The following is a 25,638-nucleotide window of genomic DNA, read 5'->3' on the forward strand; positions in this document are numbered from 1 at the left end:
CTGGTATATAAGCCTGCCGTTTAGCTCGTAAAACAAAGACCCAGAACTTCAACTCTCTAAATGTGATATTTGCAGCACATTTTATGTTTCTTTTATCATTTTTAAGTATAGTGGATCCAATCCCTTGGTGTAATGCTGGTGTTTGGGCATCTGAAGAATCTGGATGCAAAGTTGAAGGTTCTTGCTGAATTTCTGGTTAGGAAAAAGAAATCAACTCCGATCAGTACTTGCTTCGTACAAAAAGATAGCAAATGTCTTTTTTGTGGGTGTGTCTTAATTACTCACAGCATCCATAAAGCCTGTTTACACGAGCAATGTCATTGGCACTCATTCGGAAAGCATTTCCAAAATTAAGATTAGGATTGGACCTGGCAACAATTGTTGGCTTCCCATTCTTGGAGAAGCCGAATCTAAAAGAACAAACAACAGCACACAAACACACATACGCGGTTATATTAGGAAAACAGAGGAGAAAATGGGCCCATAAAGTATTTAACAACAATCCATTCCCCACTGAGTGTGTGCATGTTTTTGTTAGTCTGGATTACATTTTCTTGCAGAAAATGCAAAACATGTAAGGGAATATAAAACCTTACAAAGTCCCTCTCACACAGCAACTCACCTGCCATAGTGCATGACAGAGTTGAAGTCATAGCGAGTCCGCAAATTGTTGGTCTGCATTTTCATAAAGTTGTGCTCTTGTCCTAAACAGAAATTTCCAGAAAATATTACATGTTTTTATATGCTTCCACTTCAAAATCCGTCTTCAGTCTCAGCTCTTTGAAGATGTATACATCGAAATGCTAGCTAATCTCTCCTGTGGTCATTTGTTTGATAGTCTTGGGACTAAAGAAATACAAAAAAAATCTTCTATGCAGTGCTCGCTTGCAGTGTTTTATGTGCTCAGTTCGGAAAAGCACAGATTACTTGTAATATGTACACTGCTGTGAAACAGGAGGATGTCCCATTGTGTACTAAGTTAACTGCAACCAACGTTTTGGGTAGTTCAGCTGACCTGGGATGATGTTCTCGGTAAGGATCCTCACATGCTGATCTCTGTCAGAGCGGACATGCTCGTGGTGGAAGCCCAGAGCATGAAGAACCTCATGTTGAACCGTCGACTGAAACAAGCAACCATTTCTCTGTAGGGAGATTGGCTGTCCTCCACTCTGATGGCCCACGTATGAATAACACCTGATATACACAATGACATCACTTAAAAAATAGATGGACTGTTCTATAGCCTAGCACTGTGCATCCTCCTCCTTCAGCTAGTCATGCTAAGGCTAAAGTACCAAAAAAAGCAATGACTGTAATCATGTGACCGACTTTGACACTGTGGCTCTATAGACACTGCTCAAACCACACTTTAGCTTTTGTACTTTAATATCTTAAATAATATTTTAAAATAAAAAACACACATATCCATTATCAACTAAAGTAAATAAACAGATACCGGTCAAATCAATCTCAGAAGATTTTTAAACATCTGTCGTCCCTTAATCATCTAATAACCCACCAGATTCATCTTCTCGCCTTACAAGGTGCCAGTCTCTAGTTTTGGAACTAGTGGAACAAATAGTATGTGAAATAATTAAGAGCAGATGAATAAAATGCTCTTTACACTCCTATGCAACAGTATAAATTTCATCTAGTAGCAAACAAAAATAAAACTGGACATTTTACAGTACAAGGTCAATGCAGAATGGTCCTTCAAGAACCTGTTTTGATGACACATACAGAATATTTGTAATGCAATCATTTTCAGAATTGCATTTTTGAAGGGTTTTGAGGGTGTGGGTGTATCAGTCCTCTCCTGCCATATAAATACAAGTACAGTCTAAGTACAGCAAGTGCATTCTCACCCTTGTCCAGAGAAGAAGTGAAGGAAATCTGTCTGGCTTGTACGCCAGACAAACCGGACGCAGGTGGAAGCGTGGAAGGTGACTAGGGCATTGATGATGACGTCGCGCTCTTGGTTGCCTGCAGATTCAAATATGAGTCTGATGAGGAGCTTCTTCAGTATTCAGCATCTTCAATATGTTTCAGCCATTTCAACTTGGCAGCATAAACAGTATTTACAATCTGTGCTGCTTCGAGGATCTCTGAGTTCCCATCGGAATGACATCTATCTATCTATCTATCTATCTATCTATCTATCTGTCTGTCTGTCTGTCTGTTTGTCTGTCTATCTATCTATCTATCTATCTATCTATCTATCTGTCTGTCTGTCTGTTTGTCTGTCTATCTATCTATCTGTCTGTCTGTCTGTCTGTCTGTCTGTCTGTCTGTCTATCTATCTATCTTGAAACAGAAAAATTGAGAAAGTGACATTAAATGAAAACATAATTTGAAAATTGTGTGCATCTGTGTATGATATCAATTCAGCATACTTATATAAATATGACTTTTCAGTTTAAATGCTTTTTAGTTAATCCGACAATAAAACAGCATAGTTAACAAAGCAGTATTTTTGGAAACCACTTGAAATATATATTATATATATTTATATAATAATGGGTTTTATTTAACTATTTTTATCCATCTCTCCTTTTCATAACGTCTGTGTTTAATGGTTAAAGTTTGTACTGCTTACTGTATTCAGGTCCAATGGAGACAGGTACATAGACATAGGGTCCAGTTTTAGGCCACTTGCAGCCAATGGCTGTGCATGGATCAGCATTCCTGGTAGTAGTGGGTACAATGTCACCATGAACCAACACTTTTGCTGCAGAACAACAAACAGAGAGTGGTTAAATGCTCGATACTTAGGCTGCCATTTGCTCAGTTATGTCAAAACAAACAACTTTATTGATCGCACAATTACAATGTTTGATAATAACACAAATAAAACAGCTGACTAAGACAAGCCAGTAAATGACCAAAAGGTTGACTGATCATTGTGTCTGTTGGGAGTCTATTGTTTGTTAACATGTCAGTTCTCAGGGATCTTTCATTTTCATCCAGAATTTATATGTTAACAACAAAGAGTTTTATTTTGTAAATCTTCACTTACTTGAGTTAGCATTGACTTTTTCAATGATCGCTGAGGCGCCCAGAGACTCATCTGTGGATACAAGAGGAAACCAGCAGATTAACTTTAAGCTCTTATATTAAAAACACCTCAATATGTTGGAAGTATTTCATCACTGAACGCACCAGTTATGTTTCTAATGACAGCAGCCCTCTGCAATAAAAAACAAGACATTTTCAACTTACTCTTAATCACATTTGAAACCACACTGACAAATGTTATTGTTGGCAAACAAAAACTATTATGTGAAAATACTTCAACTGCGTCACGCTTAAACGCTCATAACAAGCAGCCATGCCTGTTACAGTTTTTCTCAGTTGCTTTGGTGCATTTCTCACAACAGAATTAAACTTTGCACCACTACTAAGGCTCTTCTCAAAACAATTAGTGCAAACTGCAAAACATGGTGGATAACTTGCAAAAGTGAGTCACTTCATCAAAAAGAAAAGTCAGTTGTTCAAAATAAGTAGTCAATGCTTCAAAAGCAAGTCCCTTAATCAAAACAGATAATATATTCATCAAAAGCAAGTACTTATATCAATCAAAGTGTCAGGGCTGTCACAATTACAAGTCATAACACCAGCACCTTTGGTCACAAAATCAAATGGTTTGAACATGTTCTCATTGTGACGGATTTCTTTGTAGGTGCTTCCCAATGACATGTCAAGTCTGGACAGCATGCATGGCATGTTGAAAACCATAAATTGTAAAGGAAAATCAACACACTTCATATGCACTCTTGATAATATTCAATTGAAACTGTTCACAGCATTGTGCAACTGGGGAAATACAGTAAATCAAACATTTTACAGCAAACACAAACTCACTTAGACAGTAAACCTTACTGCAGTAGTTATGAAACAAAAACAAACAAACTGAAAAACAGACACTGCTGCATATCAATCATTGATATCTAGACGCTCCTGTCTGTCTGCCCACATATTTGCATCAACATCACAGCGAATGTCAGCTCTATCGATGCATCGGGGAAAGTATCTTCTGGAGTGTCGAATCCACCCTCTGCAGGACTCTGCTGTGATGTCATCACAAGCTGCATCCATAGCTGCTAGCAGGGTCATTTGGGTATGTGGATGCCTGTCATATACCTTCCACCTCCAGGAAGAGAAAAACTCCTCAACTGGATTTAGGAATGGAGTGTAAGGGGGAAGAAACTCCATAAGCATCCTGTCGTGTGCTGCAAACCACTGCCTGACTACAGCAGAGTGATGGAAGCTAACATTATCCCAAACCACTATATACATTGTCCGATTGGTTCACCAAGGTTCACCTGAGAAAAGTAATTTATGGAGATTTTCATGGAAACTCCTTAAAAATAGGGTTTTCAAAATGGGTGTACAAATTGTTTGACAAGATGTTCAACAATTTTGAGTGCACTGACACAAGCAATGAAATGAAGACTATTAGTTGTAAGGACAATGACTATTCAGCCGGTACAAGTATAAATAATTGTGACATTCATGATAAAAGCAAGGAGATAGTGATGAATAGCAAGTCAAAAGTGACCTTCTTTAGATATTTGTACTTACTCAACTGCTTCATGTCCAAAGGCATTTGCCATTGGACGAAATGAACATGAAACCGCCACAAGGTTGTGCCAAAACAACTACATGTTGTGGAGGTTGAACTAACTATTGTGCAAAGTTTAATTCTGTTGTGAGAAATGCACCAAAGCAACTGAGAAAAACTGTAAGCAGACATGACTTTCACAGAACAGCCGGCAGTGTTGAACAACATTTAATGCCTTTGCTGGAAGAGTCAAGCTTACCAGACAAACGGCTGTCATTGACAGGCAGACGGAGAAGAAAAAGGCTGGAGTCATGATGTTGGTCCTCTGCAGTTAACCTACAGTCAAAATCTGAACAGCACTGTTTAAAAAAGAACTTCAATGAATGTAACTGCTGGAATAGAAAGGCAAATAAGTGGGATACAGGCAACCCAACAGCTGTTCATCTGGATGTTAACTTTTCTCCCAATGAAAATGCTGAACAGACAACATCCACATAAAGGGAATCAGATATCTGGGATTTCCCTACGTAGAGGATTCAGCATGCAGGGAGATGATATGAGGAGGCTTACCTGTTGTACCAGGTGTTTGCTGGATGCAGCAGGTGTTCGGCTGCTCCATCTTTATAGATAGCTCACACAGGGTGTGGCTGAGGTTTCAGGGCTGTCTTTTTAGTTATCAATCCATTAGTTTCTTTTTGCTGACGCCGAAACACTAAAGCAGCAACAACTTTCCAGGAAGGAAACTTCAATCAAGGACATTGCAAACATTTTTTGAGGCTAACGTAAACATTCAGAGCATTAAATAATTGCAATTAAAAGTTGCAAAGCCCAAAGAAATGCTGATGGAAATTAAATTTCAATCAGACTGGAATGAAATTCTTTTAACAGCATAATTACCTTTGGGCAAAATAGTCAATAACAACAACATTTTATTTCCTCACATGTACTCAATTTGCACCTTTGCCTCAGTTTGCAAAACATTTCATTGCTAGCTTACAAAATAAAGTTCTTCCTTCTGAAATTCAGTCAAGCATCACATAAAGGAAATAGTCACATAAAATGCAAACACTGAATATGTGGTCTGAATGAACAAAGATATGAAGTAAGGCGCTAGAGAAGGAAAACCAAACAATTCATCAGACCTTCTGGGATAAATGTGCCATAAATTAATTAATAATCATTTTAAAATCCTGTAACATTAGACAAATGGCAAACTATGCGTGATTTGTTGTGGGTTGCTGCGATGTCTTATATAATAGTTAGAGTTTAATATTTTGTGTAGATCGAGGTATTAAAAATAGCTTTTTGGCTATCTTTAATACCTCGGCTCCTGAGTAAGGAGAACTGTCTCTATCAATTCTCAGTAAGCAAGACACACATGAAAGAAGATTATGTATGAATAGATGAGAAATTTCAAGTGACAAAAGACTCAGTGCTACGTGAGACAAAGGGCTGGGGTGGAAACCACGAAACAGGTTTTTATAATTAGTTTTTCTAAATAAAGCATCCTTGCGTGCAACCTGATCAAACCACAAGCTGTGCTTAAAATGATTACATAAAAGATCAGCTATAAATCAGTAAATGGAGAAACAGAGTTTAAATGTTCATTTTATTTCTTAAAAGACTATTTATTTAGTTATCTGTTCATAACAATTGATCCACTTTTTTCTTGGAATTCTTATTTTTATTTATACACAGAAAACAGTTGCAGGTGGATGATTCAAAAATGAGGAAGTAAAGCTGTCAACAACAAAAGTAGGCTAACGTGTAAGAAGAAGAAAAAACACCTCTAAGCTGGCTCACCAGAGAATACAAATAACAAAGGACAGCATATTTTAGTAAGGAGGTCTATTTTTGAATTCCTGATAGTCCCCGGGAATGGAAGCAAAGGCACGTATTACCGTACCTGCTAGTCTGGTTCATGAACAGAAAGTTTCAGTTTGTGAAGTGTGATCTAAATAGGAGTGTTTACTGGAAGCTTTTGGGCAGCACCACAGTTGAGATAGGGACGTGCTATGCGATGTGCTGTGAGGCCAGAGTGCTACCCAATTCAACACTGTGCAGCAAATCACGAGCTTGTGATATCCCAATATGTAGAGCTGGTACACTTTACAAGTGTCTTCTTTCTTATTCTTTTTCTTAGAAAGTGGAGTTCCAAAGATCACTCTCAAACTCAGAGAGGGAGAAAAATAAATGCTAAAGATTCTAAAATCAAAACCATACACAAAAGTCCAATTCCATCAGATTAGAAATACAAATCTTTAACAAACTAATAGTGATTTAAGCTACATTAGCTAATGTTTTTGACGCTATTGGAAGAAAAAAAAAATAAGCAGACACTTTATAAGTCACAGCAATGTACACACGTTATGGCAACAGTTTGAACTTTTGACATATTTCATGAATTGTGTTTTAAATCTGTGTCACTGATTTGTGTCATGAAATTATGCCTCCATCTTTCTGTTGCAGCAAGAAAAGTCTTATTTACGCCAATGGTGGCAAACCACGCAACTTAAGCAGCAACACCTCTGTGGGTGAGCGCACTGTCACATCATAGTATTGTGGGACGCCACTTGGTGTTCGCTCGCTCTGTGGTAGAGTATCATTTCCTGTTCCTGCTCAAACACAGTGGTATTTCTGAGTAGCTTATCTGCTTAGCAATTTAATTAAAACTTTAAAATCCATTCTTTTTTCATAGTATAATATTCACGTGCTTCATCAGAAGCACAATCTCTGTGTACTCACGACCTAATTTAAAGTATTCACTCACTGTGTCTTTACTGTTTTGCTAGCTTAACTTAGCTCATAGCCGACTCGTTAGCACCATGGCTACTTCACCTGTCCCTCCTGCACTTTCCTGCTCATTGTGTCAGATGTTTAGTTACTCCTCGGCCTCCTTTAGCAGTAATGATATCTGAAACAAATGTAGCATATTTGCAGCTCTGGAGGCCAGGATTACTGAATTGGAGACTCGGCATCGCACCCTTCATTCACCTGTAGCTAGCCAGGCCCCTGTAGCTGGTGCAGCCGAAGATAGCGTAGGCCCCGCTAGCTGTTCCCCGGCAGACCCCAAGCAGCTGGGGAAAGAGGGCGGCTGGGTGACGGTGAGGAGGAAGCATAGTCCTAAACAGAAGCCCCAGGTACACCACCAACCCGTTCATGTGTCTAACCGTTTTTCCCCACTCGGCGACACACCCGCTGGGGGTCAAACTCTGGTAATTGGTGATTCTGTTCTCAGACATGTGAAGCTAGAGACACCGGCAACCATAGTCAATTGTCTTCCAGGGGCCAGAGCAGGCGACATTGAAGGAAATTTAAAACTGCTGGCTAAGGGTAAACGTAAATTCAGTAAAATCATAATTCACGTCGGCAGTAATGACACTCGGTTACGCCAATCGGAGGTCACTAAAGTCAATATTGAATCGGTGTGCAACTTTGCCAAAACAATGTCGGACTCTGTAGTTTTCTCTGGTCCCCTCCCCAATCAGACCAGGAGTGACATGTTTAGCCGCATGTTCTCCTTAAATTGCTGGCTGTCTGAGTGGTGTCCCAGAAATGACGTGGGCTTCATAGATAATTGGCAAACCTTCTGGAGGAAACCTGGTCTTGTTAGGAGAGATGGCTTCCATCCCACTTTGGATGGAGTAGCTCTCATTTCTAGAAATATGGACAAATTTATAAAACCCCCCAAAATATGACTATCCAGAGCTGGGACCAGGAAGCAGAGTTGCAGTCTTACACGCCTCTCTGACGATAGATATAACAAGTAAGACTGGTTTCTGAGTTTTACAGAAACCAGGAGTGGCATGTTTACCCGCATGTTCTCCTTAAATTGCTGGCTGTCTGAGTGGTGTCCCAGAAACGATGTTGGCTTCATAGATAATAGCAAACCTTCTGGAGGAAACCTGGTCTTGTTAGGAGAGATGGCATCCATCCCACTTTGGATGGAGCAGCTCTCGTTTCTAGAAATATGGACAAATTTATTAAACCCCCCAAAATATGACTATCCAGAGTTTGGACCAGGAAGCAGAGTTGCAGTCTTACACGCTTCTCTGCAGCTTCTCTCCTCCTGCTACCCCCCCAAAAACCCATCTCCATAGAGACTGTGTCAGCTTCCAAAAAGACAAAAAACAAACTAAAAACCAGCAACAAACAACTTAAACATAAACAATTACAAAGAAAGAACAATACAGTATCCACATCTGAACCAAAGAGTAAAACTGTGAAATGTGGATTATTAAATATTAGGTCTCTCTCCTCCAAGTCTCTGTTAGTACATGACTTAATAATTGATCAACAAATCGATTTACTCTGCCTTACAGAAACCTGGTTGCAGCAGGATGATTATGTTGGTTTAAATGAATCAACACAGCAAATTCAAAAGCGTTAAATGTTTTGGTGTTAGTAGTCTTCTTGCAAAAGTAGAGTTAATTTTACTCTAAGTAGAGTCACATTCTTTTAATGTAACTCTGAGGTGTAAAATGATAGTAGTTAAAATCGAGTGTTAAAAATGAGTGTTTATTTTTCAAATCTGGAGGTGTTACAATGGAAACATTAACTCTGAACTCTTAACTCTGAACTCCTACAGGGGCTATGACACCAATAGAGTAAATTCACAGACTCCGCCCCCAGCACCATAGGCTCCAATCGAAGCTGAAGTGAAGCCGTTTCAGAACATTTTGCTCTACATATTTGAGTTGTTTGCCATGCTTGGTAAGTCATTTTTTCAAAGATTGTTTCGATTATTATTATTAGCTTTTACTTCTGTAGCTCTCTGGAGTTGAGACAAAGCTGTGTGAACGGCATTAGCCATGTTGCTTGCTGATAGCATAATATTCTGTTTTAGCTAGCTGAAAGGCATTAGCCATGTTGCTCGCTGATAGCATAATATTCTGTTTTAGCTAGCTGAAAGGCATTAGCCATGTTGCTCGCTGATAGCATAATATTCTGTTTTAGCTAGCTGAAAGGCATTAGCCATGTTGCTCGCTGATAGCATAATATTCTGTTTTAGCTAGCTGAAAGGCATTAGCCATGTTGCTCGCTGATAGCATAATATTCTGTTTTAGCTAGCTGAAAGGTATTGTTTGCAGGCAAATACCACAGCCTTGAAAAAAGCTTGCATGTGAATTTTCAGTCAAATTTTTGGTCAAATACACCTAAAACAATGTCTAGAATGTGAAATGTTGGTATAATGGTGCTACTTGAAGCCTGAAAACGATCTCCCATAAAAAAACGAGCAAACAGCAGTAGCAGACGTCCTGACTGGTTCTACGTTAGCATTTAGATCCCTCCAGAGTTTTGTGCACACGGTTTAGGTAAAAATGAAAAAGGTTGAGGTTTTACATTTAGTTCAGTATTGCCTGTTGCCTGTGTCCTTGTCTTTTGGGAAAATACCTTACACAAGCAATGGCTCAAAGAGGATTCCTTTTTTTTTTACTGTGCTGCAATTGATTACTGGATTATTTGTGCCATTAATTAGTGTCAACTAATTTTTATTCATTCTCCACATAGGATATGCTTGTGAAGATGGAATATGGGGGAGAGCAGAAGTGCGTTGAAGTTCCACAAAGTGATGAATGAAGGACATGCATATTGTATTGAAGAAATAAGTGATGAGAATGCTGTTATTTGCATTTACCAGCTCACCTGTGTCAGACATTTTGATAAACAAAATTCTAATAAAAGTGAGAACATGTACACTGTTACATCTTTCAGAAAATGTTTTGAAATTGTGGTGCACAGTTCAGAATAAATGTTTTTCAAAAACCATTGCGTCTTTTTAGTAAATATTTATTTCCAAAAGAAATTTCTAGAAGTTCAGAACAGTAAAATTCCTGCTTTTTAGAATTAATTAGAAGATAACTCTTACGTAGTTAAACTAAAATACTCTTTGAGAGTTAATGTATAAACTCTTAACACCAAGTGTTAAATTATCAACTCCAGACAGATTTGGTGTTTAACACTAAATCAGAGTTAACGTACCAACTCTCCAAAAAGAGTTAAATTAACACTCTCTGGTGTGGACCCATATAGACACTTTAATAGTGTTGAAATCAAATCTGACAGTGTTAATTTGGACATGCTGGATTTGCTGTGTACTTTCTACAGTCTAATTTATTTAATGTCTATAAATAGTATAATATTTCCAGTTTAAACTCAAAAATGAAACCAATCAAACGCAACAGAACTGCAGATCTTAAACACTGTGCCATTACTCAGATAAATCTGTTAATTCATGTTGATTCGAAGAAATAGAAAAAAAATCATTCTAGCAATTTGAGTTTAGATGTGTGGAGTTAGATATGTTACAGAAGGTGTTGAAAGTAATGCAGATACCAGAGATTGAAGCCAAGTGGCACACCCTGAGAGGGTTTTTTGTTTTTTGTTTTGTAATTATAAACAGGTTTCTTATTTGCATAGGCAGAAAGTTGCTGTTGATATCCTGGAGTAGGTAGAGCAAGGGCGTAGATTTGGCATGGACGGAAGGGACATGTCCCCACCAATATCCAGTGATTATTGAATTTTCCCCACCAATAATTTGATCTCTTCGAGTTAAGAAAAACAAACCCAATAGAGAGAAAAAAAACACCAATCTGTCAACGTCTCATTCTCCACTGGAGTTTTACCTCATGTGACAAATATGGCCAATGTGATTGGCTGTGCCTTTCAGGGAGCTCTGTTTAGTTTCAGCAGCGGCAAACCTGCGCTGCGAGGAGGAGAGGAGGACGGCAGCAAAAAGGAAGAACCTGGATATAAGAAAGTATTTTTCAAAGAAACCTGTAAGTCACTTAAAGTCAAGTTCACTCAAAATGTGTCCGTTATAATAACGTTACAGGCTATGCTAAGCTTTGGCCCACTAAAATTGTATGTAACCATGAATAACGTGTTTGGGAAACTAACTGCACAGCAGGCAGCACTATTAGTTCTCTCAGTCTCAGAGCAGCATTTCTAATTTTGATTGAAACTGTCAGAGAAAACGGAGCCTCGAGCAAGCCAGGATATTAGTTTACAAAGGCTGTTAAAATTATATGTCTAACGTTAAAATGTTGGTGACACAGTAATTTCATCCTAATGGTACTGACATATTAGGGTTCATTTTTGAGATAAAATATCATGAGGTAGTCTTGATTTTTTAAATACCCTACAAACATTACTGATGAGTGAAGCTCTGCACAAATTGACAGAAACACTGAAGCAGCTACACATTTTATTCTTATTGTCATGTATGTCCTATTTGTCAGGTGACAGAAGAACCAACACAGAGCTCAGAGAGTAATGGTGACACAAGATCACAGGTGAAATTGGATGATGACTTGTTGGTTCATGACTGTATTTGAAGCTAATTTTATTTTTCTATGATACCTGATTTATATGGAATATGGCTGAAGTAAAGTAAAGTCTAAAATACTTAGTCGTTTGTTTAATAGTAATTTTACATTATATAATTCATATTCATATTTTTGTTTAATTCAAGACTAAAATTAAATTAAATGAATGAGAGGTAAAACTTGAGGGGGTAGGGACAAATAAGTGTATACTTCTGCCTACTCTTTTTCAAGCACAAAAAATGGAATGATATTTTGTAATGATTGTGAATGTACATGTTTAAAATAAAAATGAACTGAACTAATTCACATATAAAACTATGAATTGAAATTTTAAATGGTTTAAAAGCATGTAGAATAGCATATGTAGGCAAGTATATTTCTCCTTTTTTTATCAAGAAGCAAAGACGAAAAGGAAAAAAAAGAAAAGAAACAGGGCAGGGTTCGGTGGTTGAATCATCCGTCCCCACCAATGCCAAAACCAAATCTACACCCTTGAGGTAGAAGTGATTTGCAGAACAACAAATAACATCAAGAGAACAAAACCATGAGTAACTAATAATCAGGAAATAGAACTTAAACACAAAACACTGGGTAACAATCAGGACAATGACAAGCAGGTTGACATTTCTGGCTTTTAGCGAAGAAGCTGTATATCTTTTGGTACTTCATGTCACATTGTATGAGTTTACATGGTCACAGGGGTATAAAACCAAGCATTTATGAAACAAAAAAACAACAAAGATTTATGAAACAAGATCACCTTTGTGATGAACTGACTTTGAGACTGCAAGCCTGTCCCTTACATCACTAAAAGAGGTCACGTGTACACACAGTACCAGACTCTGTGGCCATACAGTGGTTTAAGTTATTTTTAAAGGATAACCAGGTTTTATAGTTGGATGAGCAAACAGCTTTTTTGATTCCCTGAAATAGAAAGTACAAAGGATTTGGGAACATGATGTCTGCCATCACCATTTTCCCAACCACATTAAAATCTATGTCCTGTTCCACCCACTGCACACACCCAAAGCAAACAAGCCCATGCAAACAGAACACACCATATTAACTCAGAAGAAAAATTAAGCTTGAACAACTTGCTGAACACAGGCAATCTGATTGCCTGATATTGCAACTATAATCTCTATCTAATGTTCTCTGTCATTCAGTATTGTCACTGTGATCCTGCTTTTCTTTAATTTTTTGCTCCTTGTTATTATTTCTGTTGACAATGGGAGTGATAGTGTGTAATGAAATTGTGCAAAGAGTAGCTCAGTTATCATAGTTTTGAAGGAATGGTTTAAAAATAATTTGAAATAACAATTGTTGTGTAATCTTTGAAGATGTTTTAGACTACAGGTAAACTGGAGTTTATTTTTATTGATGATGTAGTTATCAAGTTTCCCTTATAGATGACAGAAGAACTATTTTTAATAATTGTTAAACCAGTGAACAACCGAAACCCCTTATTTACTCTAAAGTGAGAGGCCATTCCTGTCTGAAAGGTTTACAAGATAAGAGTCAAGAGATGATTAGTTTTTCCCAACATGCACATTTCTCCGAATGTTCTTAGCTCCCTCGACTGCTCATCCATGCAGTAACCAGAAAAGGATTCCAACTCAAATAAGCAAAGTTTTTGTGTCAGAACGAGATGTAAATCTTGCAGTCTGGCTAAGATGTTAGTTATCTTACAATCTGCATAATGTAACCTGTAATTTTTGTGGAGTGTTTCAAACTACAGTGATGTGAAAAAGTATTTGCCCCCTACATAATATGTTTTCTTTCTTGTATGTTTGCTGATCTGAAACACTGAAGTGTGACAAACACAAAAATAGGAAATTAGGAAGAGAGCAAACACGTCCTAACACCACTGTATGTTGGTCCTGCAATGCAATTTTTGATGGTTTTTAGGGTTAAAAGATCTAGGTTATAATAAATAAGTTTCCATCTTATGACTAAAATAAATATTTGCTTTCACTCAAGATTTATTGAACAGTATACAATATCAACTACCTGCATTATTTTAGAATCAGTACAGATTAGGAAGCAAGAAAACAAAATAATATAAAAACTACATCACAATGTGCTGGGAAATCCAGATGTGTGACTCCAACAGGAAGCAAAATAAACAATGAAACCACCAGTGAGCTTTAATAATTGATAAATTGTCAAGACAGCTTATAAAAATTATTGCCAAGAAACAGATTTTATTACAGCAGTATAATCATCAAAAGTCATCTCTGGCTTTAACAGTTGTTTAATTTATTAGTTGGAGTTGGGGAATGGTTGCAACACAGCATTGTAAGATGGTGAAAGATGTACCCTTAGGCCCCCTCCTCGATTCAGAGATGGTCTGAAAGAACATTTTTGCAAATATGTGATGTCTTGATAAATCGAGCAGATATTTGAAGTTTACACAGCACCATTCTTGCCTGAAAATATCTTAAAATTTTATTTTGTGATCCAGAAAGAGTAATATTTCAAACTCCGCCACTCTGCATTCCTCCGCCACTGCCTCATTTGAGTTTTGGAGGAAGTGCATTGTGGGATATTGCATCTCATCATTTCGAGCTGACTGGAGACCAAAACAGCCAATCAGATTTTTTTGCATCCAAGTTTGAGATTGGCTGGTTTTGTGGCAGAAATATAATGGTGTACAGAAAGAGATGAATGCACACGGGCAGAAATGTTGAGAAGGCAAGCAACACATTGCGAGCAAGCACAAATACAAAAACTGAGCGAGAGGGGCTGCTCTTGTGTGTGTATATGGATAATAGCAAACACTGAAATACATTTTTTGCACGCAACAGTGAATTTTGTTCACACAAATTTAGCTTTTCTTTGCTCAAAATAAATTTCTCCTCAAAATGCAACTCTTGCGCCTGCAAATTTTTTTTACTACGCTCAGAATAGTGGCACAAAAATAACGCCATAGATAAGAAAGTCTGCTGGGGGCAAAAAAAGTGTCATGTTCTTAATGAAATGACAACAAGACTGCCTTTCAGTTTGTGATAAAAAGAAAATGAAACTGAACTAAAGATCAAATCCTGCCACTTTTCCATTTACATTTTGTTCTCATACACAAATTTACTTAATGCAAAACTTCCCAAAGGTACAGGAAAATTTGCATTAAGCAAATTGTTTCTCGTACGCATGATTAACCTCTGCTTCTGTCCTCCTCTTCAGACATGAAAACAAGCACAAGAATCAAACAAAGCAGGGAGAACAGTCCACACCTAAAACACTAAAAGGCCTGGATCAGTTCTGTTTTGAAATCTCTCGGCCCTTATTTCTGAAGTGAAGTTGTGGTATATTTTGATTTAAAAAAAATTTCTTCATGTAAAAGTAACCTTTTCTGGAAGAATAACACAAGAAGAAGGTTGGCAACAAAAGTTACCCTCTCACAATTTGCACCTTTACTAATGTTTTATTGAACAGTATACAATATCAAATACATGCACACCTTTAGGTTTAGAGCAGATTGAACTAAATAAAACAAATAAAAAAATGTTGCAAATAACTGAATGATGTCATTTTCGTCTTAGTTTAATAGTTTCTTCTATTTTGCAACATTTCTCATGTGGTCATTGATATGAACCATCATCGTAAAATAAGCAAATATTTGTCCTTAAAAACTTTTAATTCAAGACCATTATTGTGGAGTGTCTCAACTCTGTGACCAATGAGTAAAAAATATTAAAAGAAACTTGCCAAAACTGTTATAACTGTTCTACTTGGACACTTACTCTAAAACCTTACTGACTTTGGTAAGAGTATTGCAACAACATAGATAAATAAAGAGCAATTGTTGAAAAGGAAGATGCATGTGAAACTATCATCTTCTTTCAGCTGCTTGTGTTTAGGGGTTGCCACAGCAGATCTGCCTCATTTTACTCTATTCTTGGGATTCTCTTCAGTCACACCTTCTGCATGTCCTCCACCACATCACTGCATCTTCTCTGTGGTTACATGCTTTTATTTGTTTCAACTAAACGTTTTCTGAGAACATACATTTTTATTTGCTTTAAACTGAAGGACAGTTTCACTGCTACCACTGACAGTAGGCGACTCGCCTCACTCTTTCACACACTTTTGAAAACAGTCTCTACAAATCTCTGCTGATTACTGACAAAAGTAAAAAAAAAATTGCAAAAAGCTGCAAGATTAAAAAGAAAATGCATCAACACAACAATATAATGTCTTTGGTAATGATGTGCATGTCAAAACAATTGTAATGTGTACAAACAAATTCTAAAGTGGATAGGGAAGTGTGCTCCTGATTTCAGAACTGCATTAAGTGTGTTTAAGTAGAACAAATGTAGGACACATTTTGAAAAGAAACTGTCGTTGGTACAATAATAATAATAGTAAAAAAAAAACAAAACACTTAAATATAAAATTGAAAACAAAACATATGCTTGAAAAAATTAAAAACTATAGAAAAGATACTTAAAAATCTTAACATAACATGGAACATGAATGGAAATCATATTTGCTTAAAATATGTATTGAAATTTGTATGTTTAAAAAACAAATACGATATTAAAAATTGAGAATCTCCTTAGTAAAATTGTGGAATCAGTTCCTAGTCAAAATATGACCTTTTGATTTTCCCTCAGTTAGTGACATTTCTTCATCTGACGACTGGGCTATTTTCAAGTTTGTCATAATTTTCCTTCACCATTGAAAGCTCTGCTGAAAACTCTAAAACAAGCAAACAAAAAAGTCAAAAATATTAAAAATACGATATTCAGGTTTTGGTGAAGTTGAATTTATTGTCTTTAGAAATGTTTACCTGGAAGTGAGCAGTTATCAGTCTTAAGTGAGAGTTCAATTGATTCCATCATCGTTTTCTGCAGCATCTCTAGGATGTATTGCTAAGATAGTACCAAACTTTTAATCACTTATCAAAGAACCAGTGAGAAATACATTTTAAAAACATAACTTAAGATGCGTTAGAGGTTGCTAGGACTGAGGAAAATACTCAAGGAAACACACATTTCTTATAATATCCACTCAAACAGAAAAAGGCATTGTGTAAATATTGGACAAAGAAAAATTGATGTGCAACAGTATGGTTTAAATTGTGTTCTTATTATGTTTAAATATAAAATATAACAAACCATCAAGGCATTCAGCTTCTTCAACATGGTATTTTTCGCCCGCTTAAACATTCTTAATTGAGTGCACATGTCTCTCAATAGTCTCCCTCATGTTGTTCAGTGTGCCTGGTCCTCTGAATGCTGCGGCCTCTAGAGTAAGACATAAAACGTCTGTCAGACTTTTGATGCAGAATCATGATAAAAAGAAATGTATCTTAGTGGCAACTTATAAATCTCTTTATTACTGATGTAGCTTTCTTCCATAATTTCTTTAATTTTCTGTGTCACACTGTTGTAGACATCTTTCTTCTGCGTCCGGATGATTTTATTGAGTTTTGCCTTGATTTTTTCCTCCTCAGAGAAAAAAAAAGTAAGTGTATATATATATATATCTATATCTCTCTATCTCTATATCTATCTATCTTTTCAGTTTTGACTAATATATTGGGACGTTTGATCTTTTACCCCTGTCTTGAGAAATCTTAGCTGCAGTTCAACATCTTTGTAGTATTTATTTAAAAAAATCGGTGTTAAGTGAAAATGTTTCAATTACACCATTAAATGCGCCGCATTTAACTTCATTTCTGAAACATTTAAACAGGATGATTTTAACAGGCAGAACTGGAATTTTTTATTTTAAAACTGACTTTTACATATCCATTTCATGTTTTTATTTGTTAAAAGGTGTGGTATATAATGTGTATCCTTACGGGAAGGTCTTTCTGAAATCTTCATCAATGCTGTCCATCAAGTATGAAGCTAACATCATGTTAATGTTTATTTGCTTCCCTTTTTTTTGTTTGTAGATGCCACCACTCTGAACAACACGCTTTAGTGTCCTGTGAAAAGCACTACCCTTCTTTCTCTGAAACAAAGTAGATAACATTTTAACACAATCATATAAAATGCAAAGTTGCTTGTGTTGATGGAGCTAGCTTATACATACATAATACAAGAAGGTCTTCAGTTTTTCTCCATATGAACAGATGGAGCTTTCAACTCCCTTGCTAAGGCATCTCTCAAAAGTCCTATAGGCCTCTGCCATTGCTTTTGCGACTTGCGTAAGTTGTTGGCTCATTGTTCTCTCAAGTTCTCCACACACATGTTTTTTACTAGCCTAAAATAAAATTTTAAAAAAAAGAACATGTTACAATTTTTATTAAACTATGTCAATTTTAAAAAGAGCTTCACAAACGAATCAAAAGTAAAAATACAAGCGAAAAAAAGAAAGAAAAAAAAAGCAGCATTTCAGATTAAGGAATAGGTATGGGCAATATTTTTTGGTTTGTTTGGACATAACTTTGAGATTCAAAATTACTAATTCATCAACTACTCACTCAACGCAGCATCCAATATTGGATTATTCACAACCTGCAACTTATCTTAGAGAAGTGCAATCCTGGCACTTTCTTATTCATGTCTAAGAATGTAACAACATCTAACACAACAGTAAGAACTGTTCTACTGGCCCTCTCCTCACTTACAACATGCTTTCAGGATTTAATGAAACTGTTTAAAAACATACATCATACCAATATTCTTTGATTAAAAATTCCCTTCTGAGTAAATTTCTTTTATTTTCTCAAGCAGTTGAAAATTGTGTTTTATTCTGCTTTATAAAATGTTGTATTTTTACTTTGCTGTTGCGCTTTCCTAAAAATCTTTAAGATTCACATTTCATGTGCACCTTGTCATTTTCCAGTGAAACTGAACACACTTTACTAAACTTACTTTCAATAAACACAGCTTTAAAAACATATTAATCACAAATCTGAGTATTTATTACCACTTACCACTCCTCTGCAGTTGGCCCCTTGAATCAAAGACAGAATCCCATAAGCTCCAGACACATAGTTGAATGTCTCTGAGTGACAGTCATTGAGATCTTGCAAAAATTGCTGAAGTTTGGGTATTTCTGTTAAAAGGAATTTGAATGCTGAAATACATGACTGTGCATACTTTGATTTAAATCCAATCGTTCACTCTTGTTTCAGTTAAAAAAACAAAAACAGTTTTTTTAACTTCTTAGCTACAATATGGTCATTTAAGGAGACTTTACCTACCAGTTTCATCTGCATTTAAGCGTTTCTTTTTTAGAAACTCTTTGGAGCTCACTGTGAAGACTTTGAAATGGTCAACAGTGAAGTGTTTCTGGGGAAAATGGATTTCATTTGAACACAATCTTAACATTAAAAAGAGTTGTTGTGTTAGCTTTCTTCAGCTTGCTCACCTTAATTTTGTGTAGCCTGCTGAATTCTTTCCTCATTTCATCTTTGACTTGCATGTTTCTTTTAACTATAAGGTCCCAGAGTTGAGCTGCTGAACTAGAAGAAAAGATATTTGCACATATAGTTGGACAGTAAGGGGGAGTCTCTAACTAGACCCTTTCTAAGTAACCAATAAGTGCACCCTTACTGGGTACATAACAGCTAGGTACTGCTGATAAAATGCACTTGATTAATTAATTAACGAGTGAGCACCGCTTTAAAAGCAGACGTTGTTGTTGAGACAATCCTATAAGTGGCCATCTTAGAAAATTCACCTCAAGGTCAGACTGAAATTCTCAGTGAAATTCGGGGAAATACAAAAAACAATCAAGAGCTACATGTCAAGCTCTACAGGCTTCAGTTAGCATTTTAAATGTTAAAGTTCACAATAATATGGTTAGAACAAAGACTAAACAAGTATGGCTTGTTTGAAGAGTTATAAGGGGAAAACCTCACTTCTCTGGAAAGAAGGTGGCACCATGAGGATTGCAAAATGGGGCTCATTTTACAGCCACTGGAACTGGTCACTGGTAGGTTGAAGTTATTAAGTTGACCTTGAACTTCTATGGTATACCGAAGTATTCTAGAGCCTGTTGTGGGGCATCTGTCTGACACCTAAAGCTTTTCCAGAATTGGGTGTGCAGCTATACACATTTTGTGTCACAATGTACTTACTGATCATCTGAATCTTCAATGTGATCTGACTTAGTGCAGATAAATAGGATTTGTCGACACCCGCCACCATTTCCAATATAGCTGCTGGCACTTCTCCCAGATCTCCCAGGCTTCTTTTTCTGCAATTACTCTATTAATCTCAGTTACAATCCACACAGTAGAACAATTTTAAACAATCTGAAAGAATATTATAATTCAACTGTAAGTAGCCAATTGTCAAAGCTTCATATTTAAAAATAGACAGCAGTGAATATGTGAATAAATCACTTGTTTCCACATTTCATCTCTGCTCTTGTTACGGTCACCATTTCCAGGAAGGTCCACAAGTGTGACATGCTGGAGAAAATCATTGTTTGGCACCCTGACAGTCACATTTCACTAGAGGCCAGTACCACTTCTTTACATCTTTACCATCTCCCTGTTTACAGTCACTTCTTGTGTATTTGACACATCTTGCAGAGAGTTCTTTAGCCTGCAATAATTTAAAAAAAGTAAGACATCATTACTCTTAGCACTACAAGTGTTTTACAAGTTAAACCATTGGAGCAGCAGAAAATATGACAGAAAAGCACATTTTTTAAAAAACAGTGCACACAGAAGAAAAATAAATATTTCATTTATTTTTAAGATATTTACTTACTTGCATGTTTTTCCTGTTTTTAAAGCAAACGTGAACTCCTTACAAACCCAACCAGCTTTGATGTTAGGAAGACCCCAAACAGCAGCCTTGTAAAAATCTCTGGTTTTAATACCAGATCAGTGCATCACATTGGGAACACAAATGGGATTGTGGGCCTAATTTATTTCACACATTCACTGTGTTGCAAATTGTAAAATCATAACCCAGAATCAGACTATTGAAGTCTGGGTTCTTGCACCTTGTCCTCTTCTCCAAAGTTAAATTCAACTTAAATAATGCACATTGCAAGTGCAGATTTGCATTTGTTCAGAGTAGTTTTGGTGTAATTTAACCCTTAGATACTGGTCAGATCAAATTTGACCTGTTGTGACTGTCACGGTTTGCCAGGGCAAGCCGTGGGGAATGTTGGAGAAAGGACCCAAACGCTGGACTTAGTGCAATGAACAGTGCATTTATTTACAGTGGGGGTAAATATACACCACACAATAAGTCTCCCGAGTGCTCCCTCAACTCCTGTGTCGTGCCTTCTCCCAAGTGCTGTTATTCCGTGCTCTCTGCTCCTGTGCCTACGCACACCCCGTGCGTCCTGCAGTCCCGTGTTCCGCTCTCCTGAGGAAAAACCAACAGATGCAGCCGTTATGGCACCACTCCAGCAGGCATACACTTAACAGAACTTGCGACACTGACATGGAGTCTAACTCAACGATCCTGCGCCGGAGGAAGCTCCATTGCTCTGTTAAGTAGCTCCCCCGACGAGCCTGATCAGAAGCAGGTGTGTGGGAACCTAGGCGTGACCAGCAGCTGGCAGGGCCACACCCATCAGGCCTGCAGGTGGCTGTCCTTCATCCTCCAGCCACACCCGCAGACACACACGTACACTCACCAGCATGGAACACAAGAGCACAGTGCAGCAAACATACACCCAATAATAATAATAATAATAATAATAATAATAATAATAATAATAATAAAGGTTCACACACAGATGCTATCTCAGAAAAAAAATATAGAAATTTAGTAGCTGAAGAGTTACATTTTTACCTCAAATTTATGGATACCATAAACAGCAAATAAAAGTAGCTGTACTATACAGAATAAAAGTCTGGCAGAAGTAAATTGAATCCAAGTGAGACTAACTGTGATCCACACTAAAAGCATTGGAATAATTCATTTTCTGTTTTAACCTGTCTGTCAGCAATACAACTTTAAACTAACTAATAAAGTAAGTAATAGTAAAAACATCTTGAGTCTTGCAAATTAAATACGGAATGAATGTCCATGTTACCATGATTATTTATGATTCTAGAATCATTTGCTGGCAAACAAACAAACATGGCTTTCTAACATGGCTACACAGACACAACACAGAATATGGAAACGTAATACTCACTCCAGGAAAGCACTGAGCTTGTCTTTTTCGTGTAGTTTGGCATGGACGAATTTCATTATGTTTTTTACATCAGACAGCACGATTGCTTCTGTAAGCAAAGAAGTAAACAACTATTTAGCAAGAGCTATAAACCTATGGATCCATCCATCTTCTACTGCTAATCCAAGTCCGAATTTGACGCAAAAGACTTTTCTCACAGGAACAAATATCCTGGTGAATTCCAAAAAACACATATAGATTGGTTTGGAAAACTCCCATGCAACCTAGAATATCTTTGGCGGCATACAGTGCTGGTACAGTGTTTTGTGATCATTACAATGGCTGTATTTTTATTCCTGAGTCAAAAGGTTTATTTCATAGCTGGACTGTGCCTAGCATTACACTGGCAAAGACCTTTCGGCGGTAGTCCACCACCTTGGTCTGTCAGTCTAACTGCACTGTCCCACCTCCATGTGACATTGTAGAAGCATATCAACCAAAACAGCCGGACCACATACAGATCCCTGAGAAAAATAGAGAATATCATCCACCCCAGTTGTCTCAGTGACCTTACACAAAGTAATCTCTCTAATTCTCACATTCGATCAGTCTTGCTTCATGGACTCATTGAAAACCCCCACTTTTTGGTTAAGCTACTGTCAGATCTGGAAGAAGTGGTGAAAAGACGAATCTGAAAAGCTAAGAGAGAAAGAGAAAAAAAATCCACTTACAATAAATGCAACAAAATATGTCAAGGTAACTGACACCAACACCAACAAGTAACAAGCCCTCACACTCACAGGAGGCTGATGTTGCTAGCATCCACCATAGAGAAGTAGAGGGACAGCAGTTCCCAAAAGAGTGAAAAAGGAATGGAGAAAGGTGAAATTACCATGGTAAGAAAATAGATGAAAGGACATAATTTGGGAGAGATTCAAGGATTACGGTAAAATGAATGGCTGCTTTGACGATATGCCACACCTAATCTCTAAAGTGTGGCTTTTAATTGTCACATGCTACATTGCAGTGCAACTAAGATATGCTAACCAAACAACAGCTTTACCAGTCTGATTAAACCTGTTTAGACTAACATCTAGACTAATTGTAAAACAACAAGTAGCTCATTGTTCCAGCATCCAAGAGAAGTAACTGCTACCACAACTCAAGACTGATGCTGTATAATGCAAATGCCATGGCAACGGTGGGACAGGTCACATCAGGTCAGAGGGGATTTTATGATCACCAGATCTCACAGAGCTCCAAGAACAACTGGTGTATTGAAGGGATTGAGTACAAGAGCAGCTGAGCTTAAAGAAAAGATTGTGGCAAAGCTGGAAACCTGGATCCTCCATGGTTGATTACCAAGAGTATGAGATGTATCCTCTGACAGTCTACTAGAAGAAGTGAATGCAGCATTATGGATAATCTTTACTATGACCATCACTGAAACCAACCCGTTGATCTACACCACAGAAGCAGTGATCTTTGGGATGCTTGGCTACAGGATAAAAAAGGCCACAAGAAGCAGTATTCTCCATGAAAAAGGAGACTAGAGGCCAATATCAAGGCAGCAAGGATGGAAGTTAGCCAATTATAAGAGCTCCAGAAAGGTGTGATGAAGAAAGGGATGCTTAAGAAGTACAGCAAGCTACCCATGCCTGAAGCAAAGACTCATAGCCTTCACTAGCCACCTGAAGAGGTACACCAGAAAGATAGAGGCCAGGAGAACAAGCCAGATGCTCTTTAGTAAACCATACAAGGTGTACGCTAAGTAGCACTGGAAGAATATGAGAACAGCAGCCCCACCAAGCCTGGAGATGGAGCAAAAAGACTGGCTGTAGTGATAGATGTAACTATATCAAGATATGATATCATTAGGAAGAAGTAAAATGAGAAGTTTGAGAAATTCCAAGGGCTAAGAGAAGAACTTTAGAAGATGTGAAGGGTGAAAGCAGATGCTCTTCAGTAAACCTTCTAAGGTGTACGCTAAGTGGCACGGGAAGAATATAAGAACAGCAGCCCCACTAAGCCTGGAAATGGAGCAATGCTAGAAGAGCAAATGGAAGAAGGACAACATAACAATAATGCTCAGTGGCTAGTGGAGCTAAGAGCAGACCACAGCAATCTCCCTAAACTGGCCTCAATAAACATCACAGGGGCCTCAAGGACCAATAGAGGCAAAAGAAGACAAACAGAAATCTAGACAAGAATGCTTCTTACCATACATGGAGGGTATAACGACAAATCCAGCACCCTGGCATTGTACACTAAGCACAAAGAAGTTGTCAAAACCACTATCCAGGATGAACCAACAAAAGTCCTTGGTCTTTGTTGTGAATCCTGGGAATAGCAAAGATACTGAAAGGATCCTTAAGCCTCCGGGCCTCTGATAGAGGCCCTGACCTTGAAAAAAAAAAAAAAAAAAACAAGCAGAACGAATGGGAAGATGCTCTCAATTGATCACGTACTTAGTGAATACCTAAGGGAGCAGATATCCAAGAAAGAAGATGGGCTGAAAAGATAGCACAGAGACACTAATGAGGGCAGCACAGGGACAAGTGCTAAGGATATGATCCGTAGAAACTGGACACAACCACACCAGGCAAGACTCCAGGTGCAGGCTGTGTTGAGACACCCTGAGACAATGCACCACATAACAGCAAATTGCAAGATGCTAGGAGGAACATGGAATGCCAGAACAAAATTGTTGGAAAAGTATACAGGAATATCTTTGCTGAGTATAACTGTCATGAATCGCTGTGCGGCAGGCAGGAGTTGGACCCAAAATGCAGACACTCAGGCACGAGGTTTAAACACAAAGAACTCAGCTTTATTTGCTGGCGGGAGAAAGGCATACAAAGTAAACTAAACTGGAAACTCAAACTGGAAACTCAAATAGGTGGCGATGGCAAGCTACATTGTAGCCACAGCTGCCCTGGGGCACTGACAGAGGCGAGGCTGCCGGACACAGGCGCCACCAGGCCTTCTGACCACCACCAGTACGCAAACATGGGGTTAATATCTTGCCCAAGGATATTTGGCATGCAGCCAGGAGGCAGCCTGGGATCGAGCCACCGACCTTCTGATTAGTGGTTGACCTGCTCTGCCACCTGAGCTACAGCCACCCCATTACCCCAGAAATATGAGTAAACACAGCCCTGCCAATCACAGCTCACTAAGCTACCACTTCAGGGAGTGGTTCAGCTCCTGCCAGTCTCAGCAAGAGTAACTCCAGTTCGGGGGCCAGGGTACCTGGACCTGGGGTATAGAGTATGTTTGGGGAGTGTGGGTGTGTCTACAGTGTCCTTTTCTGTTTGTCTCCATATTGGGTGAGTGCAGAGTATGTGTATATGTGTGTGGGAATGCACGTTTATCCCGTCGGGTCTTCCCTCTCTGGGAGCATCTCAGGCCCTCCCAGGTATGGGGGCCTGGGAGCGCCTGTGTGAATGTAATGTATCAGGCACACAATATGGTAACTTTAATTATGGTATATGTAGCACTCATGTTGTTGCCTCTTCAAAATTAAATTTTAATAACATATTTTTACACCAATAAACCAATACATTAAAAGAATGGCAGTTTTGTTTAATGGCCAATGTTTAGAGAGAAATACCCAATAGTTGGGAGCTACGTTGTCGTTTAGCTGGTGGTTGCAATTTGCTGGACTCGTCCGGTTGGTCAAACTTTCTCTTTCCTAAT

The 25,638-nt window shown here is 37.9% G+C and overlaps 1 protein-coding gene and 1 pseudogene across 2 annotated transcripts; both read right to left on the reverse strand.

Moving 5' to 3' along the window:
• Positions 1-277: 277 nt before the first annotated feature.
• LOC148101077 (hatching enzyme 1.2-like) lies at positions 278-5,148 on the reverse strand. The gene is made up of 9 exons (XM_087845785.1): positions 5,132-5,148; positions 4,821-4,920; positions 3,160-3,187; positions 3,017-3,067; positions 2,597-2,728; positions 1,866-1,983; positions 1,016-1,194; positions 623-704; positions 278-410 (listed from the first exon to the last, which is right to left on the reverse strand). The coding sequence occupies exons 2-9, from the start codon at positions 4,872-4,874 to the stop codon at positions 278-280; spliced, it is 777 nt and encodes a 258-aa protein (XP_087701911.1). The 5' UTR covers positions 4,875-4,920; positions 5,132-5,148.
• An 11,237-nt stretch (positions 5,149-16,385) lies between these two features.
• Positions 16,386-20,872, reverse strand: LOC102787746 (nuclear GTPase SLIP-GC-like; annotated as a pseudogene). The gene is made up of 13 exons (XR_015719582.1): positions 20,852-20,872; positions 20,198-20,402; positions 19,931-20,107; positions 19,219-19,312; positions 19,052-19,139; positions 18,782-18,903; positions 17,935-18,105; positions 17,699-17,853; positions 17,454-17,572; positions 17,234-17,342; positions 17,010-17,138; positions 16,682-16,763; positions 16,386-16,590 (listed from the first exon to the last, which is right to left on the reverse strand). The product of XR_015719582.1 is annotated as a nuclear GTPase SLIP-GC-like (transcript).
• Positions 20,873-25,638: the final 4,766 nt, after the last annotated feature.

This window comes from Neolamprologus brichardi, chromosome 9, assembly GCF_056152115.1.
Source record: "Neolamprologus brichardi isolate AB-2024 chromosome 9, ASM5615211v1, whole genome shotgun sequence".
In the NCBI taxonomy this organism is placed as follows: domain Eukaryota; kingdom Metazoa; phylum Chordata; class Actinopteri; order Cichliformes; family Cichlidae; genus Neolamprologus; species Neolamprologus brichardi.